At 43.8% G+C, this 19,916-nt stretch overlaps 2 protein-coding genes across 5 annotated transcripts in view; one reads left to right on the top strand and one right to left on the bottom strand.

Annotated features, from left to right (window-relative positions):
• The window catches only part of jmjd1cb (jumonji domain containing 1Cb), a 125,462-nt gene that overhangs the window by 42,168 nt on the left and 63,378 nt on the right, over window positions 1-19,916 (top strand). For all 4 annotated transcript variants that reach the window (XM_085283581.1, XM_085283578.1, XM_085283577.1 and 1 more), the window contains exon 2: window positions 14,119-14,310. In XM_085283581.1, the coding sequence (XP_085139707.1) occupies window positions 14,119-14,310 (192 nt within the window). The remainder of the gene's footprint in view (window positions 1-14,118; window positions 14,311-19,916) is intronic.
• LOC146567891 (E3 SUMO-protein ligase ZBED1-like) lies at window positions 2,841-5,689 on the bottom strand. The gene is made up of 2 exons (XM_085283324.1): window positions 4,663-5,689; window positions 2,841-4,114 (listed from the first exon to the last, which is right to left on the bottom strand). Exons 1-2 carry the CDS (start codon window positions 5,504-5,506, stop codon window positions 3,153-3,155), a joined length of 1,806 nt encoding a protein of 601 aa, XP_085139450.1. The 5' UTR covers window positions 5,507-5,689; the 3' UTR covers window positions 2,841-3,152.

Raw genomic sequence — 19,916 nt, 5'->3', positions numbered from 1 at the left:
CAGTACGTATTTTTCGGACCATAAGGTGCACGGGATTATAAGGCACATTAAGCGAAACGAAGCAGTCAGATAAATCAAACTTTATTAAACTCATTCTTCTTGCTTCCTCCACTTCTGTACCATTGATTCATTAATGTTGAATTCTCTGGCAGCTGCTCTATTCCCATGTTGTTGCAGTATATTAATGACTAACCTCGTATTGTGGATGGATTATCTCAGTTGTTCTCCTGACTGAAGTTTGGTCCGTTTACAGCATCCTGCCATGCGATTGCATTTGTCTCTAACCATCAGGAACCTTAACGTAGGGCTGGGCCATATTATACCGTTCACGGTAATACCGGTATAATGTTAGGCAACGATAGGAAAATGAAATATCGCGATAGAATGGGAGTAAAACGCGCATGCGCAGTGCCTTTGTTTTCATACGCACATGGCCGATTGTTGAGTGAAACAGATGAACCAGAATTGGTTTGTAAAAATGGTGCAACTTCAGTGATGTGGAACTGGTTTGGTGTTTGTCCGTCAGATACACAACAAAGCACATTTTTTTGCAGAACATGCAAGCGGCCGTTGTTATTGTCGTATTTGTCGGACTAAGATGCTCTTAAATCTGGGAGTAATCTGGGTCCTAAACTCCGTATACTTCAGGTCAAACAACACTGCAGCATCACTTAGAGTTAAAAACTGTCTCAATTCTTTCATCTTTAATAAAACGAGCAGCATTGCTGCTTTACCAGGTGTAACTATGAAGTTTAACTTCCAGGCATCCATGAAAACAAAAGTTATTACATTTAACGGAGTTAGAAGCTAGCAGGAAGCTAGCGGAAGTTAGCTCGCTAGTTTCGCTAGTTACCTAAGCATGATATTGCATGTTCTGACTGAGAGATTTCTGAAAAAATCAAACGTACAGCTCTGCTATCACTTCCAACATAAATGAAGACAGGAAACTAAACAGCAGTGACGTTTGTAGGGTTACTGAAGTTGGGCTAGCTGGTATATAATGATGTGCTACGTGATCGTTAGCGACACAGCTATGTTAGCATAACATAAACAGTGAAGCTGGAGGACGAACACTAACACTTTTCCACTTATAAAAGTTAACGTGAAGGTTCCTGATGGTTAGAGACAAATGCAATCGCATGGCAGGATGCTGTAAACGGACCAAACTTCAGTCAGAAGAACAACTGAGATAATCCATCCACAATACGAGGTTAGTCATTAATATACTGCAACAACATGGGAATAGAGCAGCTGCCAGAGAATTCAACATTAATGAATCAATGGTACAGAAGTGGAGGAAGCAAGAAGAATGAGTTTAATAAAGTTTGATTTATCTGACTGCTTTGTTTCGCTTAATGTGCCTTATAATCCCGTGCACCTTATGGTCCGAAAAATGCGTACTGCACACTGCAGTTTAATGTTGCAAAGCACCTCTTTTTAACTTCAGTGGATATTATACATGGTTATGCTCAGGATATGTCAGCCCATTTCTACTGGAAATGCCTTTTGGTTAAACTTTCAGCAAGGAATTTGCATTTGCACTGTTACATTTTTATAAAGCTTTAATGTACATAAAAACCAGCTTCTTGTTTAAGTGAAAATAAATGGAAGGTTGTCTTTTTGCACTAGTAATGTTGTGGAGTTGTATTTTGTCTCGCATCAATTATATCGTCGGTTATATCGTTATCGCAAATTTTCAAATATATATCGTGATAAATATTTTTGGCCATATCGCCCTGCTCTACCTTAACGTTAACTTTTATAAGTGGAAAAGTGTTAGTGTTCGTCCTCCAGCTTCACTGTTTATGTTATGCTAACATAGCTGTGTCGCTAGCGATCAGGTAGCACATCATTATATACCAGCTAGCCCAACTTCAGTAACCCTACAAACGTCACTGCTGTTTAGTTTCCTGTCTTCATTTATGTTGGAAGTGATAGCAGAGCTGTACGTTAGATTTTTTTCAGAAATCTCTCAGTCAGAACATGCTATATCATGCTTAGGTAACTAGCGAAACTAGCGAGCTAACTTCCGCTAGCTTCCTGCTAACTTCTAACTCCGTTAAATGTAATAACTTTTGTTTTCATGGATGCCTGGAAGTTAAACTTTATAGTTACACCTGGTAAAGCAGCAATGCTGATCGTTTTATTAAAGATGAAAGAATTTAGACAGTTTTTAACTCTAAGTGATGCTGCAGTGTTCGTTTGGAGTTTAGGACCCAGATTACTCCCAGATTTAAGAGCATCTTAGTCCGACAAATACGACAATAACAACGGCCGCTTGCATGTTCTGCAAAAAAATGTGCTTTTTCGTGTATCTGACGGACAAACACCAAACCAGTTCCACATCACTGAAGTTGCACCATTTTTACAAACCAATTCTGGTTCATCTGTTTCACTCAACAATCGGCCATGTGCGTATGAAAACAAAGGCACTGCGCATGCGCGTTTTACTCCCATTCTATCGCGATATTTCATTTTCCTATCTTTGCCTAACATTATACCGGTATTACCGTGAACGGTATAATAGAGCTGGGCGATATGGACCAAAATTCATATCTCGATATTTTTTAGCTGGATGGCGATATAAGATATATATCTCGATATTTTTTTAATCCCATAAAGTAAGAACAAAAAGAGAGTTCTTGGTCAAAGGTACTTGTCCCAGATGTCACACATGTAACTTTTATTAAGATACAACTGTAGATGTACACGAAAAAATTGTCAAAAATAAATTGTCAGCATTTATTAAATAATAATGCTCCATTTTTTTTCTTTTCATACATAACAAAAAGCTAAAAATTGTAAACGAAATGTAAAATGTAAACTAAAAAGATGCAGATCTAAAATAACAAAGGCATCTTGCTCTTTAAAAAGTGCTTACACTGAATTAAAGTTTTCTAAAGTGCTTCTTTGTGTGTATTGCTGAACAATCATCTGGTACTTTGTGCAAAAAACCAAACATGTAAACAGATTGAATGAAATGAACAAAATTACATTCTTTGGTCAGTGGGTCTTTGTGCAAATCTCCAATGACAATAACAATATAGAAAGAACACAAACAAGCAAGGCCAACAACTGTACAGCTTACAGATTTTGTGCCAGGAAAACTAATCTGTCAACAGTATCAGGCTTCAACGATGCCCTGTGGCAGGTTACCATGTTTCCACTGCAACTAAAATCCTTTCAGAAGGGGAGCTGGTAGCTGGCGCACAAAGATATTTCTTGGCCAGGAGGCTCAGTGCTGGAAAGGCAACTTCATGTTCCTTCCACCATTTGAGAGGGTCAGCATCACTCTCTACACAAACTGACAACAGGTAGCTAGAAAATTCATTTTCGATTGCTTCCCTTTTTGTGAAACCAGTGTTGGTGGCTGTGCTGTGCTGGAAGAAGCTTGCCAGTGATCTCTTTTTTTTAGCTGTGTGTCCTACTGCTGCTTCTTCTTGGTCTGCAGACTCAGGCACGGCTGGATCAGTCAGCTCAGACAAACACGTACCCTGATAGCTGAGCAGAGACTCTGCCTCCAAGATGAGTTTATGCTTTAGTGCATTAATCTTCTCACTAGGGATGTATTTCGCCCTGAACCGTGGATCCACAAAAGAAGCCATGTCCAACAGGTCACTGGTGGATGGATCTGCATATTTATTGTTGAGGTAATCCACAATGCGGGTCTTGATGGATTTACACAGCTCACTATCCTCCTCTCCAGGTGCCAGGAGACTAGTGTTAAACAGGTGTAGCACAGGTCTGACATAGGACAGGGTCACATACTTCTCTCCTGAAAGTGCATCAGTGAAGTCCTGACAGGGTTTGAGAGCTTTCTGAACTGCTTCCAGGACCTCTATGTCCTGCCAAGTAGGGACTAGAGGTCTGGTTTTCATGTCGACAGAGAGGACTTTAGAAAGTGCTCTTTCCTGCTCCAGAACTCTCTCTATCATGAGAAGCCTTGATCCCCAGCGAGCTGTTGCCTCTGTGAGTAGCTGGTGACTTGGAAGACCCAGCTGTATTTGCACTTCAGCCAGCTCTCTTCTCTTCCTCCAGCTGTAGGAGAAGCTGCTGACGACTTTCTTACACAGAGAAATAGCCCGGGTAATGCGGGCATCATCCATAGCATGTCCTGTGACACACAAAATACAAACTTTTAAAATCACTTTAATTGTTATGTTAAGATGCAAATCACTCAAAGGCAAATTAACATCCATCTCAGTTGTATAGAATGTGATGCATAAGACTCAACAATATTTGCAAAATGTGTCGTGTAATGTATAACCTAGAAATGGTTGTAGTTAAACTATCTTGGTAAAATCACCAGATCACCAAATGATTAGAACATGTTTTTTTGTTTGTTTTACACCTTTTAATCTCACTATGTATTTAAAAATGTATCCCTGTCTTGTCTCAGCTGTGGTCCTCATTTAGTGTCACAACTCAATCTAATACAAAGACAAATACACCCCAATACGTTTATTGGATTTAATAGGGATAGTTTATTTATTTGTTCAACTAACTTTCGATTTCTAAGTGATAGATGTATATGCTGGCTATGACTTATAAAAATATTTGTCTTGTGGTCCATAGGCATGTTTAGCTCTACAAGAGACTCTATACACTTTTCATTTATTAGCGTTTTTTTTTCCAAATCAAAAAATTCAGTATTGCACTCACCAATGGCCAGATGAAGCATGTGACCAAAACACTGGATCCTCGACCACTTGTTCAGTTGAACCGCCTTGACAATATTAGCCCCGTTGTCAGTTGTTATAGCAACCAGTCCCGTCGGGTTGAGCTTCCAGGTTTTGAGCACATCCTGCAGGGCTTCAGCTATATGCTCTCCGGTGTGGTCTTGAGGAAAGTAGCTGGTCTGGAGACAGGCAGTTTTCAGTTCCCAGTCTTCCATGAAATGTATAGTCACACTCATATATGGCTCGCACGTCCTGCTGGACCACATGTCGGTTGTCAGTGCGAAGTGAGACACTTTGGTGAGCTGGGCAGCGAGACTCTGTCTAACATCAGTATACATTTTTGGCAGTGCTTCTCTGGTGAAGTATTTCCGGCTAGGTAACTGGTATCTTCGGTCAAGAGTTTTTAGCAGCTGTATAAAGCCCTCTTGTTCCACAGTTGAGATGGGGACCATGTCTTTAGCAATATGATAGGCCACTGCTTTAGTAATTTCCCCCCACTTCTCACTTTTTGTATCATATGGCACAGCACGAGTATATGAGTGTTGTAAGGTGGTCTGTTTCACGGCAGGAACCTCGGAAGACTTTGCGGTCTGGGCTACAGCACGCAATTTCACACACTCTTCATACTGCACTTTATGGCGCAGTTGTAAATGGTGGTAAAGATTAGTGGTGCTCGAACCTTTCGTTGCGACGCTTTTTCGACATTCTCTACAGAATACATTATTCTGCTGCTCATCTGACACTTTGAACCCGAACCATCTCCAAATAATTGAGCCATTGGTTTTCTTTTTTCCGACGAGCTCCTCTTCGCTAGCTCCTGTGTCCATCTTGTTGCCAACTGGAGGTTTAGCGATGGGGGAGGGGGTTTGTGTTCAGTGAGGGTGAGAGGCGGGGCAAACAAACCCAGACGAGAGAGAGGCAAAATAGCGGCTCCACAAGTGTAATTATAACGCAACATAGACTATATCGATATAAACGATATTGTCACAGCTTATGTCTTGTATAAAAATATATCGATATTTTTAAAAAAATCGATATATCGCCCAGCACTACGGTATAATATGGCCCAGCCCTACATGCGAGCCACCTCAGTGAGGTCGGGACACGTGCTCAGTCTCATGATGAGTCCAAAGAGCCAGCAGTTCATCAAGCCCTACCACAAACTGACAGATGATACTTTTATACATGTCTTTAATACTGACTACAATAATAAATGATGAATATCATTAAGATGTTTATACAGGTCATAAAATCTCACCTTCTATATTCATTGTGTGTAAAGTGAAATGTTTCAGGCCTTCTTTTATCTTCTACGTGGTTTAGAGTAGAGATGGACCGATCCGATATTACGTATCGGTATCGGTCCGATACTGACGTAAATTACTGGATCGGATATCGGAGAGAAATAAAAAATGTAATCCGATCCATTAAATATCACAAAAGCACCTCACAAAACTTGCGACATGGCGACTCGGCTCATAACCGTAGCACGTCGGAGCAGTGTGGTCACGTGATAGAGCCGCTGTGTGTGTTTGTAGTCTCGCTACCAAACCAGCATTTCATCTCCGAGGAAGTGATCCCAGAGAAGTAAAGCAAGTGTGTAAGTTCATCTCTGAATGTTTGTAAAGCATTCCAGCGTTAAGCTTAACAACCGATATATGGAGCGACTGCCTCTCTCCCTCTCCTGCTCCTACTTCAATCATGAAACTGATCAATGATCAGCTGATCGGCTTTTCTGTCGTGAGTCCGTCTCTCTTGTTTGTTTTTGGCCCACTTTGCAGCAGAAAGAGGAAACCAGCGGCTGAACAGCAGCAGCACATTTAAGCTTGATCAGCTGAGTGAGGGGTGGTTCCCTATTTTTTTTATTTTATTTTTTTTTGCTGGGAGTTTGCAACCCTATTAGTCAGGTTGCTTAATATTTCTGCTAAGTTCTCTTTAAAACACCAGAACAGGGAGGATGGAGCAGGTTTAAGTTTATTAGATTGATCAGTTTTGCTGATCTATGAAATATTTTGGGTGCAGTGTGTTCTTTACATACAGGTGTAACAGAATAGCTTTAGTGTTGTTGTTTATTTAAACTTGAGTATGAACTTATCAAAATGCAGCAAGATATTAAAAAACAGTTTTATTGATTAAAAACCACAGTATATCGGATTCATATCGGTATCGGCAGATATCCAAATTTATGATGTCGGTGTCGGACATAAAAAAGTGGTATCGTGCCATCTCTAGTTTAGAGTTCATGAATATCATGAATCGAGTGTCTCACATTAGAATGTTTCGATCATATATTCACCTTTACCACAAATTACTGCTTCAAAGCGGCACTGCATGGAGGCAGTCGGCTGAAGTGTTACTGGGTTGGTCTTCCTCATCTTCCTCGTAGTTTCTCCTTAGGAAATGTAAAGAAACTGGCATCTGTGTATGTCAGCGCATAGAAAGATGAAGTGAATCCTCCTGCTGGACGGCTGCATTGACTGTAGACTTGGACCAGCAGCAGCAGATGACTCCACAAACAGACACTTCACACTGGTTCCTGTTTTGTGAACGACCCTCTGAAGGCTGTGGCCGTCTCTGTGCACCTCCTCCTACCACACGTTTCCCACACTGTCAACTTTCCTAATAATAATTAATAATTAATCTTCATCAGTGACCTTGTGTGGCTCAGCTCACCATGACTGTGGTTTCCTGCGCTGCACTAAACCCAGAGGTTCATGCTAGAATATTGTATTCATTTGAGATGTTGTGTTTTCAGGAGCTAATGTTGAAATTGAAAAGAAGCAGGCCTATGTCGTGCCTCCATGAACACGCGTTAGGATGTGTGACTGTCCTGTAAGCACAACACTACGCAGCTGTTTTCTCCTGGTTGCATTGGATCATATCTACAAACGACAACAATGTGATTTGTCTTGAAGCGTCGGCAGCACAGTCCCTCCTGGCTCCTGGGCCCACACATCTTTCACGAGGAGAGGAGTGGATGAAAGAGGAGAGCGGCAGGAAAAGCTGGGTCACTCTGCTCGAGGACGTTTGCTTTCCTTTATCTGTCTGTTGCTCACTCTACATATTTGTCTCAACCTTTTTCCACTTTCTTCCACATGTTCCCGGTTCCAGTTCTGTTGTGTTGCATGTGTCTGCGCTACGCATCGTGTCTGTTTCCAGCGTGGTGCGAGCAGAGAGAGATGACCTTCTAGAAGAAGGGACGTGGCTTCATGCTGTCATTGAGCATTACTTCAACTCATCTGCTCTCTTATTGCATCTCTCGCCTTCGTGTTATTTCTAACCCAGTGACCTTCCACAAAAGAGACACTCTCACAGAGTGCTGTCTGTCTCTGTGTTGGAGTTCGTTTCATTGTGAAGCACCATGTTGTTCAGTTGGTGACTGTGAATATAGATGATTGTTATTGAAGATGCTCAGTGAATCAGACTAGACCCTGAATGTTAACATTTTAACACATGCTTCCTCACAGAAAAGCGACGAAGTTTTATTTATAACTTGGGAGATCATAACCATCTGTGCTGCAGGGTAGACAGACACGTTTCAGCAGCTGCTTCATATATCTATGTGCCTCTTGGGGACCATCTCTGTGAAAGTCACCGTGCTGATTGATATTCTGTAACTCTAAAATGCTCCAGCATCATCTGTTGCTACGTGGCACCTTGGCTTCAGTATTGTAAGCCTGGTTCATGCTCAGTAGTTCACCTCTCTTCTTAGTAACTCCTTGTTCTGTCACCACATACTGTTGACTGTTGATCATTGCTCTCAGGGGAATCCACAGTCCCCAGCTGATATGCTGTAGCTGATATGCAGATTTGTGTTCATGTAATGTGACACCGATTCACCTCTTCATGGTGCAAATTCACTGCCTTTGTATCTCTGCATTCTTCGGCCTGTTCATTCCCCGAGTCAGCTCTACGTGACCCTACAGTTTGTATGTAATGAGGCAAATAATGTCACAAACACACAAGTACTCAAAGTAGTATAAAGGATGGGCTTGTTCGTGGTGACAGATGTAACTTTTCTTTCTCCTGTTACTGCGGATGGAAAGGCTTGAGTTTAAATCTCCTTACTTGTTCTAAGTGTGTTTGTGTGCTTCCTCCTCTGTGTGTGAGGCCGTGGAGGTTCCAGGGGGGGGGGGGGATAAAGAAGTCTTTTTAGCTTGGCTAGCATGTTTTCTCTCCAGTCAAGCTCAGTAAATCAGATTAGACTTTTTGGCAAGCAGAATAGTAGTGTGCGTGTGTGTGTGTGTGTGTGTGTGTGTGCGTGTGTGTGTGGACATGACTGTTTGGAGGGTAAGACTGGAGCTCAGACGGATCTAGAGGGAGATGGAGAGGAAAGGAAGAGGGTGTAGCTGCTTGTGAAAGTTATGAAGTCATCAGAGGGGTAAAAACACTGAATCACTCTGTCGACTCTTTTCAAATGTTCATAGATAGTTTTCACTGTAATGAGAGAAAGGAAATTTGTCCTGCAGTTACAATCACAAAACTCCCAGAAGGCTTTCAGTCTGCTGCTGCAGCTGTATGTGATGTTGTTCAAAAACATGAAGAGATTGTTTAGAATGGTTTACCTGCACGTTCATGTGTGCTTCCTGCAGTGCACTCGAGCAGTCTCATATGAAGGCCAAACCACTTCCACTCCATGCAAGGATGTGCATGTTTGTGCTTTATGCTTATGCATCTCAGTAAGTCCACTGGAAACACCTTGCTGCTGTCATCATGGTCATGAAGTGCTCTCTCAGTCACAACCTTTGTTCTCCTCTCTGTCTTCTTTCTTGTGTGTGTGGGTGTGTTTTCCAGCTTCCCCTGGTGCTCAGTTTAAAAAGCAGATTTGACTGCACTCCCCCCATTGGTTCTACATTTTCATGACTTGTGCTCATTGGCTGCCAGCGGCCGTCGGTGCAGCCAGCCAGAACGCAGCTCTGCAGCTGTTAGTGATGGGCAGATTATACTCTGCTGCACTGCTAAACACACCTCCAAAACAATCAGACACTAAAGCATCTGTACAGAGAAAATATGTGAGATTTTGATAAACTTTGCTTGTCCCTCTCTGCCCCCACCCTGCATCTGCTGTTGTTCTTGGCTGCACGCTCAAAGCTCTGAAATGTTTGAAGCTGAACGCTCAGCTGCACGTGAAAGGTGGAAACCAAGAAACACACACAAAGATTCAATAGGAAACTAGGTGTGTGTGTGTGTACATAGCCAGTGCTTAGTGCGACCTTCAGTTACTATAGCAACCAACTCACCAGACTCTCCATTTTCCAGTTTCTATGGTGTGTTTTCGTGACTGAGTTCTACATGTGTGTGCATCTGCATACGTCTGTGTGTGTGTGCATCTGCATACGTCTGTGTGTGTGTGCATCTGCATACGTCTGTGTGTGTGTGTGTGCATCTGCATACGTCTGTGTGTGTGTGTGTGCATCTGCATACGTCTGTGTGTGTGTGCATCTGCATACGTCTGTGTGTGTGTGCATCTGCATACGTCTGTGTGTGTGTGCATCTGCATACGTCTCTGTGTGTGTGCATCTGCATACGTCTGTGTGTGTGTGTGTGCATCTGCATACGTCTGTGTGCATCTGCATACGTCTGTGTGTGTGTGTGTGCATCTGCATACGTGTGTGTGCATCTGCATACGTCTGTGTGTGTGTGTGTGCATCTGCATACGTGTGTGTGCATCTGCATACGTCTGTGTGTGCCATGTCTTCCTTGCTGTGAACAGTAACACGTGCTCGCAGACGGATCGTCCCGACAGGGGAACAGACTGTGCAGCTCTCCTCCTCAGCGTTCCTTCTCCTGCAGCTTTGTCTAAATGCTCAGACGCCATGAGATGTGTTCATCTATCTGAGACGTCCCGCGCGTGAGCTCCGGTTTGTGCGCTGCTGAGAGACGCAGACGGGTTCTGCAGGAACGTCTCACTCTCCCTGTCGTCGGCACGTCTCTTGTGCTCGACTGAGAGTGAAATCTCCAGATTGTAGAGCTGGATGAAGCAGATCACTGAGGAGAATGTGACCCATCACGCTGATCCCGCACAGCGCACACACTCACATAGGTATTTGTTTAGAGATTCCAGTGGGTAAAGTCAAACAGGCCTCCCTGCTCCTCATTTGCTTGCTGACTGTTGTTCTCTTACTTGGATTCTTTGATGTTTATCTTAAAGCTGAGGTTTTACATACTGTAATAGTATTTAAATAAGTCATTCAAATGGAAACAGCTGTGGTGGAGACGTTTACCGATCACGCTGTGGACGGGAGGCGGGGCTGTTTAAGCTCTGCTGCCACGAGGACAGATACAAGAAATCTATAATAAATCTATAACTCTGCAATAAAACACTTTATTGATTTCTCGTTGTATTATTCCAACTCTGTGCTTTGACACCGTTTCCCCTGTGAGCTGATATCCTTAAATTCTATTTTGCTTTGTTTTGTTTTATCAATATTATTATTTATAACGATTGCTTTAGCTTATTATAAATGTACTTTTATATGGACAATTCAGTCTGTATGAGCTACTTACTACATGTTTTGTATCTTTAGAGGTGAATGTTCACTAGGGCTGCCACAAACGATTATTTTGATAGTCGACTAGTCACCGATTATTTTTGCGATTAGTCGACCAATCAGATCATCATCCATTGGACGCAAAACATATAGATTCTTGCACCAGCAGCATCTGGTCTACCATCATAATGATCACTATCATTAGCTTACAGCTTTAAGTGTTTCAGGTCTGTGCTAACTAACAATAAAGACAAGATGATAGTTTATTCAATTTTAATGAAATTTGCAGATTGTTTCGGTGAAGTTTAATAAACTCCTTGCTATCTAAAATATAACAGGACACTGGAGTATATTCTGAGCATCTCACACTTCTGATAATCAGCTGTCTGCTTGACGTTTATTCAGCTGTGTAAAAACTATAACTTTAATCTCAGCCAAACCGATTTACTCAGGAACAAATAAAATACTAAAAAAAGCCAAACAATAACATTTTAAGTTATCTAAGTGAATTATATATGTTTAACCTGAGCAGCGAAAGACTGCGGTGGGTTTGAAAACGATCTGCGGGGAGTCCGGTGTTCTCACGGCTCTAGTTAGCCTAGCCCCCGGCTAACTATCGAGCTAGTGGGTAACAGACGACTCCGAAAACGTCGGAGCGCTTTTGAAAATATGTGGTGTCCTGATAAACTGAGCAGATATTTGAGGTTTACACAGCTACATTCTCGCCTGAAAATATGTTAAACGTTTATTTTGTGACCCAGAAAGAATAATAAGAGTAACATTAAAACTAACTAGCTGCCGCCATTGTTGGAAACTAAGCTGGGCTGCGCTATGAATTCTGGGACACAGCTGCTTCTTCTTCTTCAGAGTTTAACGGCAGCTGGCATCCTTGTACATGCAGTGCTGCCATCTTCTGTTTCAGTCCGTTATTACACTCTTAAATCCTGCCACTTATTCCTGCGTCTTTTGTGATCTTACAAAGCTTCAAACGACACGTCGACTATTAAATCAGTCGTCGACGATTTTGATAGTCGACGTAATCGTGACTAGTCGACTAATCGTGGCAGCCCTAATGTTCAGTGTCTTTGTCTTTCTGTCTGTCTCACTTTAAAGTGAAAATAGGATCCTGATAGCAAAACTCGATTGAAGTATGATAGATTTAGCTGTTTAGGTGAGTTTAATTGAAACACTGTCACTGTTCTGATCAGGCCAGCAGCTCATTTTCTCTGAGCTTTTGGTTTTATTTCATTCTAAGCCTGCTTCTCCTGAAGTTAGAAGGATGACTTGCCGTCTTGTTGAGTTTGACTGGATTCGTGTGTATATAGAATATTGAAAAGATGAGGTGAGGATTAGATTTGAAAACGAGTGATGAGTAAAAATGGTTGGATATGAGGACAATCATGTAATTTCTTTTATGACTCTATCTTAGCAGCACTTCTCTTTATCTCACTCGTTCTTCTCTGATCTTGTCACAGCTGTAAAATCACACGTGTGGTGATCAGTGTCCTATAGCACGAAGCGATAACGTTTCAGTTTGCCTTGTTTAAAGACAAACAGTGGTGGGTATCAGAGGAAACAGCTGGAACGACGTTATCTCTTCAGTGGTGACAGAAGGTATGCATTTTAATGATCCTGATGATAATGACACCAGTATAATGATGAAACCAGTAAGAATGAATGATGACAGTGAGTAAACTGCTGCTTGTGCCCCAGAATGAAATGAAGGGAAAGCACTGAAAGAATCCGAAGTGGCAGACACACACCAGGATGGACGGATGATCACATGAGCAGGGAAGGGTGATGAGGGTGATGGTGTAAAGGAATGAGCACTACTCCACCAAACAAAATAAAGAAGGAGGCCAGTGTTGAATTTGAAGTGGAGGGTAAAAGTATGCAGCAATAAACAGATGAGTAATATGTGGCGATAAAACAGCAAGGGTAAACAAAGACGGCACGACAATGATGTCCTCAGCGTGTGCTGGCTGGGAGCTATCACTCAGTCGACTGCAGCAGTGCATTGTGGGAGACGGAGTGGGTGGGAGGCTGAATGAGGAGAGAGATGCACTCGCTGATCTCTCTTCCTCTGTCTCCCTGCTCGTGGAGGAAAGAGTGGGGGAGGGGGAGTAAATGATGAGGATGGAGAGAGAGAGAGATGATCACTACACACACACAGACACACAAACATGTGCAACAGTCAGTCACTGGACTATCTTCTGATGTCAGCAATGCAGCGTTTGAATACTAAAGAGCGGCTGCAGACTGATCGCACGTGCTCTGTGTCTGCAGAGCTGGTCAGCGAGGCTCAGCTGTGCGACTGTCCTTCTACACTCAGGATCATGTTGCATTTGTCATGTTACTGTATGTCTTATGTTGTGTGGTGCCTGTCCAAATGTCTCTGCACTGCTGCTAAACATGATTTGTGTTGTTACCTGCCTTTTATGGAAACATGCTTTGGCACACGTCGCTCTCTTCTTTCTTCCTGTTGGATTCGTGGTCGTTAACTCTGCCACTGTCCATGTTTTGTTGCTCCCGGCGTGCTGGTGTGTACGGCTGCTGCGGCCCAAACATTAGCACGTGTGTAAATCAACCTAACCTGAAGTCTGTCCCAGCCACGTGATTGGTTCTGTGGGGGGCTATTATGGTTGTCATTGGTCTGTCACGTTGTCTGTCCAAACATGGGTGACTGATCGCGTCATACTTATATCGAGGTTAACTTATTTCATGATAATTATCTTTATTGTTTATTATCCAGCTGTAAATCCTACTTATTTACATTGTATGTGAGAGATATTACTCTTTGTCCTTTTAACTCCTCTTCCTCCTCTTCCTGTGTGTAGCAGATGCTTAATGTGGGTCTTGATGAGCTAAACCAAACGATACTGATTGCGTTCATTTTATCGGTTATTAACAGTTTTTTGTGTGTTTTCCTTCTGCTGTGTCGTGTACAGGTTTATGTGGAGTTTGATGACCAGGAGTGGGACAAGAGGGAGTGGGTGAAGGTCTATGAGGATTTCCAGCTGTTTCTACTAGAGCATCAGCTGGTCTGGGCCAAGAGGAAGGAGTGCGCAGCAGCAGGAGGAGGAGGAGCAGGAGGCCTACTGCAGGGATCCAAGGCCAAACACATACAGTGGCCTGCCCTGGTAAGACCTGTGTTTGCTATTTATAGGCTGGGCACGGTAATGAGACTGGCCAGCCAAGTTGACTCTGCTGCATGCGTGGAGCTCCAAGTATTCTGTTCTCTCTGCACTTTAATCTGCTGCTCTGTGGATCGTCTCTGTGGTTTTGCATAAAGGTGTTGCTGTTTACAAGCTTTTCTATAAACTTGTTTGGCTCTTGCTGTTGTTTGCTTGGCGTGTCATGCTTTTCCGTTTCCTGTCAATCATCAGTGAACTGAGGAAGTTTTAAGTTCTTCAGCTGCTCAGCTATGATTGCTCACAGCCAACATGCGTCCTCTGCAGCTGCTGTCCAGGGTTAGGTTTTCTGCACAGTCACCGCTGCTGCAACTGGTATGAACCTGGATTATTGTCGTTATCCACGTGGTCTGATTGTGTGGCACAAATGATTCTGTCACCATAAAAACTCATGTTAGCTTTATCTCATCTGGCTCTCTGCAGCAGGCAGCTAGCAGGTGTAGCTGCCTGCTGCATGATGATGACTGAACAATAGTGATGACAAACTGTTTCTTATGGATTATTATCTGTTTTCTTCTAATAATCTTTACACCCCGTGATCATAGCTGTGAGTTAGTTGATACAGATCAATAATACAGCACCATATTATGGCACAGTGGATACTTTGTTACTATGTTCACTGTTGTTGTGTTTACTGATTAAAGCCACAAACAAAGGCTGATTCCAGTGATTGTGACAATATGTCAACTCCTCTAAAAACTCTTTTAAATGAACTAATATCTGATTTTAAATTCATTTATGATCAGCAAGTGTGACGATCTGTGTGGAAGCAGCGAGTGTGACAGTTTGGTGTGGAGCATTCAGACGTGCGGGGCAAACTTTCCAGGAGCGGACGTCCCAGCAGATTCAGAGTGCAGTGCTCCGAAACATGGAAAGACATAGACCTGGATCTCTGGCTCCGTGACCATGATAAATGTTCATGACAGTACACTTAAAAAAAGAAGAACATGGCAGCACAGCGTAGGTTTGCAAAGCTGTGTCTGAAAAATCCACAGGAGTCCTGGAACAATGTCTTTTGGCCAGACAAGGTCAAATTGGAGATGCTTGACCATGATTCCCAGTGCTTTGTTCAGCAGAAACCATCCATCTTCATCCGCTTTATCAGAGGTCGGGTCGCGGGGGCAGCAGCCTAAGCAGAGAGGCCCAGACCTCCCTCTCCCCAGCCACCTCCTCCAGCTTATCCGGGGAATACCAAGGTGTTCCCAGGCCAGCCGAGAGATATAATCTCTCCAGAGTGTCCTGGGTCTGCCCCGGGGCCTCCTCCCGGTGGGACATGCCCGGAACACCTCAGCCAGGAGGCGCCCAGGGGGCATCCTTGTCAGAGGCCCGAACCACCTCAGCTGGCTCCTTTTGATGTGGAGCTGCAGCGGCTCTACTCTGAGCCCCTCCCGGACGGCCGAACTTTTCACCCTATCTCTAAGAGAGGCCAGCCACCCTTCGGAGGAAGCTCATTTCTGCCGCTTGTATCCGCGATCTCGTTCTTTCGGTCACTACCCACAGCTAGGTGAGGGTAGGGACGTAGATCGACCGGTAAATTGAGAGCTTCGCTTTTACACTCAGCTCCCTCTTCACCACGACGGACCGGTGCAGCGTCCGCATCACTGCAGCTGCAGCCCCAATCTTGGTTTCTGTGGAGAATATGGTGGGGGATGATTTGGGTTGTTTTGCAGCAACAGAGCCTGGGCACCATGCAGTCATTGAGGTACAGATGGGACTAGTGCCTGATGTGCCTGACTAGTTAACTGGAGGACTAGTCTTGTCAGTCGTTTGTACCAGACTTACTAGTCCTTTAATCTAATTGGTTTACAGTTAAAATCAGCACCAGGTAAATTGTTGTCCTAAATGTTATGCAGCCATTTGCCATCAGATGGAGCACTGTAGTTGCTGTTCTGATCTTTTTGTCTGTTATTGTTAATTGTTGAAAGGCGAAAGAATGAGATCGCAGATATAAGTGGAGCCACTACTCCACATCGAAAGGAGCCAGCCGAGGCAGTCGCCTACTGGAGCAGGAGGCCCTGAGATGAGAGAACGCTGCGGCGTTCCCCGGAATAAGCTGTTGGAGGTGGCTGGCAAGAGGGAGGGTGTAGGTTTCCTTGCTTAGGGTGCTGCCCTCGCAACTCAAATTCAGATAAGCAGAAGGATATGGCGAGCAATTTGTTGTTGTGTTATTTGATGGTTACCTGAAGTCTGCTTGGGGAGGAGTCTAGGTAACCGAGAACCCCGCCTCAGACTTGCAAGTGCTAATCCTCCTGCCAGCTGCTTCACACTCTACAAGGGCTCCAGTAGCACAAGCACAGGCAGCAGGTCATCACTGGATAAAGTCAGCAGGGTTAGGAGAGGACTGAGCCCAACATCCTCAGTCTCTCAGCCAATGGCAGAGCCACAGAGATGGGCTTGGACTCAGTTTCACCTTAGTCAAACTACATTTGTCTGTAAGTGGCCTTCAAAGTGTGTGTAAGTGATCACGTGAGGCTCGGTCTGCTCTGCGGCTTGCGTCACTCACACACTTTGGTGTGGTGGCAGTGTGGTTACCGTGGTGTTTATGCCGCTGTCTCGATGTCGCACCACTGTCTGAGGAGATGATCCTGTGGGTCTGCTCGTGTTTTTGGCTTTGTCACTTATTGGAGGACTTGCTTCGGAAATGTTTGGCACTGATGTCATTTATTTTCCGACTGTGCTCTTTTCTCTGTGTGCGTACGAATGTGATTCACTGTTTTGGTTATGTAATAGAGTGCACGGTGCCATCTGGCACACACATTGTAGATAAGAGTTCAAAGACACTTTTTTCTGCCTCTCTTACTGCTCCTCCCGTTTCTCACAGATTTATCACACCGTTGCTATTGCCATAGCAACAACATTGAAATATATACCTGATTGACCCGCTGCCCTCTGGTTGGCGCCTCAGGTCAGTCAGATCTGCAGACTCTCAAACAGCCACTCGGCCTGTCAGCAAACCTCACCAATCTGAGCCCTGGTCTGAGTAACCCTCACCACTCACACCGAGTCCTTTGCTTCCAAGCGCTTTGTTCTGCAGTGTGTGGCTTTGACTCGCCTTTAAAACCTCACGTGGGTCCTGCCTGAATTTTCAGCCCCAGCAGCTGCTGCTAGACAGAGACAGCATAGATGAGCAGGCCAGTGGACCCAGCAGATCGCTTTGTTGTTGCATAACTATCCGCACGCACACTTGGCTTTTATATCTCAGTGAGGACATGTAATTGACATAATGCCTTCCCTAGCTGCTTACCTGAACCCTAACCATAACCTAACTGTGACCCTGCTACTAAAACCACAATTTCAGCCTCAAACATGCCTTCAAAAGCTGTTTGACGGGCATTTGGACCATAAGGGACTGTTGGTCCCCACAAGTATAGTAACAGTTGAATTTTTGGTCCTCACAAGGATGTATAAGTGTGCACACAGACACACAGAGGGGCTGTTGCACTCATCAGTATTAATTCACTATTAATTACTGTCATTCATCTCTCTGTCTGGGCTTTTCTCAGTGTGGGTTTTTGGTTTCTTTTGAAGCTCACTCTGAGTTTACAGGACTGGACTGATTGTGTATTTGTGTGGTTCATACATGTGTTTGTGTAAGTCTGTTTGCAGAGCTGCTGTGATATGGGAGGATCTGCTAGTCTCACTGTCTCTGTGGGTGTCCACGTGTCCTCCAACCTATTGTACTGCTAATTAGGGCTGCACGATTAATCGTTAGAAAATCGCGATCTCGATTCATACTTATGTGCGATCTCATTTCCAAATGACAACGATTAAAAAAAAAAAAAAGACGACGACGATTGTAGCGCATTTTGATCCGGGACGTGCTCTGCATGAAAACAAGCGCTCACTCTTCCTGCTCAACAAATGACGAGGGCGGAGCCTTATACCACGTGATACAGAAGCTGTGCCGTGTGATGCTAAAATTAGCAGGGAAACAACAACGGAGAGCACGTCAGGGATGACGAGAAAGTGACAGGAGAAAATCCGTCCCGGTCAACCACCCAAACATCAATAACGGGAACCTTATACAGCGCTTCCCTTTACCCGTCGACCTCCCGCAGGCACAAAGACATTACGGAGGCTATCACTTATCACCTGACCAAAGATATGGCTCCATCAACACTGTGCAAAACGAGGGATTTAGGAAAACGATCAACACCCTAGACAAACGCTACACAGTGCCGTCCCGCAACTATTTTTCTATTGTTGCACTACCTGCTCTATACACGCAGCGTCGAGCAACGGTGGAGACGGAATTACAAGCAGTACAACATTTTGCAGCAACAAAACGTGAGACATTTGTTGTTTTTATGTTTATTTATTGTTTTTATGTTCTCTGCTGCCCTCAGGTGAATGTATGGCTATTCACCCTATGCAGCGAGCTTAACATAAGAGGAGATGGTTCCAGGAACGACAGGACACATCGCTTTGTCTTTGTGTCTTTAACTGAAGACCGTTTTTTCCTCTTTTAGTTTGTAAGACTGTGAACATACAGTGAAATAATACGTAAGCATCAGTATCAACATATTTTGTAAACAAAACAGAAGTTAGCAACATAGCTTTTCTTATGCTTTACATTCATCACTAACATCTTTCCTTATACGTTCAAATAACCTTTTAAGTAACATGAAAGTAACAAATCTTACAGAAAATGAAGTTGGACATTGCTTACTTACAGATTATGGCTCAACAAACTCCCCAACGATGTAAACTGGGCTTAAAGTTGTGCAGCTTGTTTTCTGCTCCATGCATTTTCTCACACTGCCTGCGTGAACTTTGCCTGCTGCTTACAACCCATCACCAAAGGGGGCAGTGTAGTGCACACCAAATAACCAAAGAAGAAGCCACAAACTGAAGGGGTAATACTGCCCACTATTGGGAAACCTGAGAAATTCGCCAGCCAAAGAAACCCAACCAAGCCACAAACGAGGGGCAGAACATGTTCAGTCTCAACTGTTACGAAGTTGATGTGCAGTTAATAAGCGCAATAAATATTTATACTGGAAAAGAAAATCGTGAGAGAATCGTGATCTCAATTCTAAGCCAAAAAATCGTGATTCTCATTTTATGCAAAATCGTGCAGCCCTACTGCTAATATACTGAAATGCACATCTATACATAAGCTGCTGTCATCTCTGTTTCATCTTCAGTATGACAGTAAAATGTGCATCAGTTTCTTTGAGGTCACTAGCAAGAGTTTGGATGAAGTTTGCAGATAATAATAATGGATTGGATTTATATAGCGCTTTTTCAAGGCACCCAAAGCGCTTTACAATGCCACTATTCATTCACTCTCACATTCACACACTGGTGGAGGCAGCTACGGTTGTAGCCACAGCTGCCCTGGGGCAGACTGACAGAAGCGAGGCTGCCATATCGCGTCATCGGCCCCTCTGGCCAACACCAGTAGGCGGTAGGGTAAAGTGTCTTGCCCAAGGACACAACGACCAGGACAGAGAGCCCGGGGATCGAACCGGCGACCTTCCGGTTACAGATATGCTTCCCAACCCCCTGAGCCACGGTCGCCCCAGATCCATGGAGGTGTGTAATTATTCACT

This window comes from Mchenga conophoros, linkage group LG8, assembly GCF_057382185.1.
Source record: "Mchenga conophoros isolate Kocher_MC1m ecotype Shallow Benthic linkage group LG8, M_conophoros_male_GT1.1, whole genome shotgun sequence".
Lineage (NCBI taxonomy): Eukaryota > Metazoa > Chordata > Actinopteri > Cichliformes > Cichlidae > Mchenga > Mchenga conophoros.
This window is presented reverse-complemented; position numbering and strand designations above follow the sequence as displayed.

What these genes read in the sequence shown, in the direction of transcription:
- LOC146567891 (XM_085283324.1), bottom strand. Translation starts at nt 5,506, where the DNA reads ATGGACACAGGAGCTAGCGAAGAGGAGCTCGTCGGAAAAAAGAAAACC. An exon ending in CATGCTTCATCTGGCCATTG is followed by an intron (nt 4,115 to 4,662) that starts GTGAGTGCAATA and finishes TGTGTGTCACAG; the next exon opens with GACATGCTATGGATGATGCC.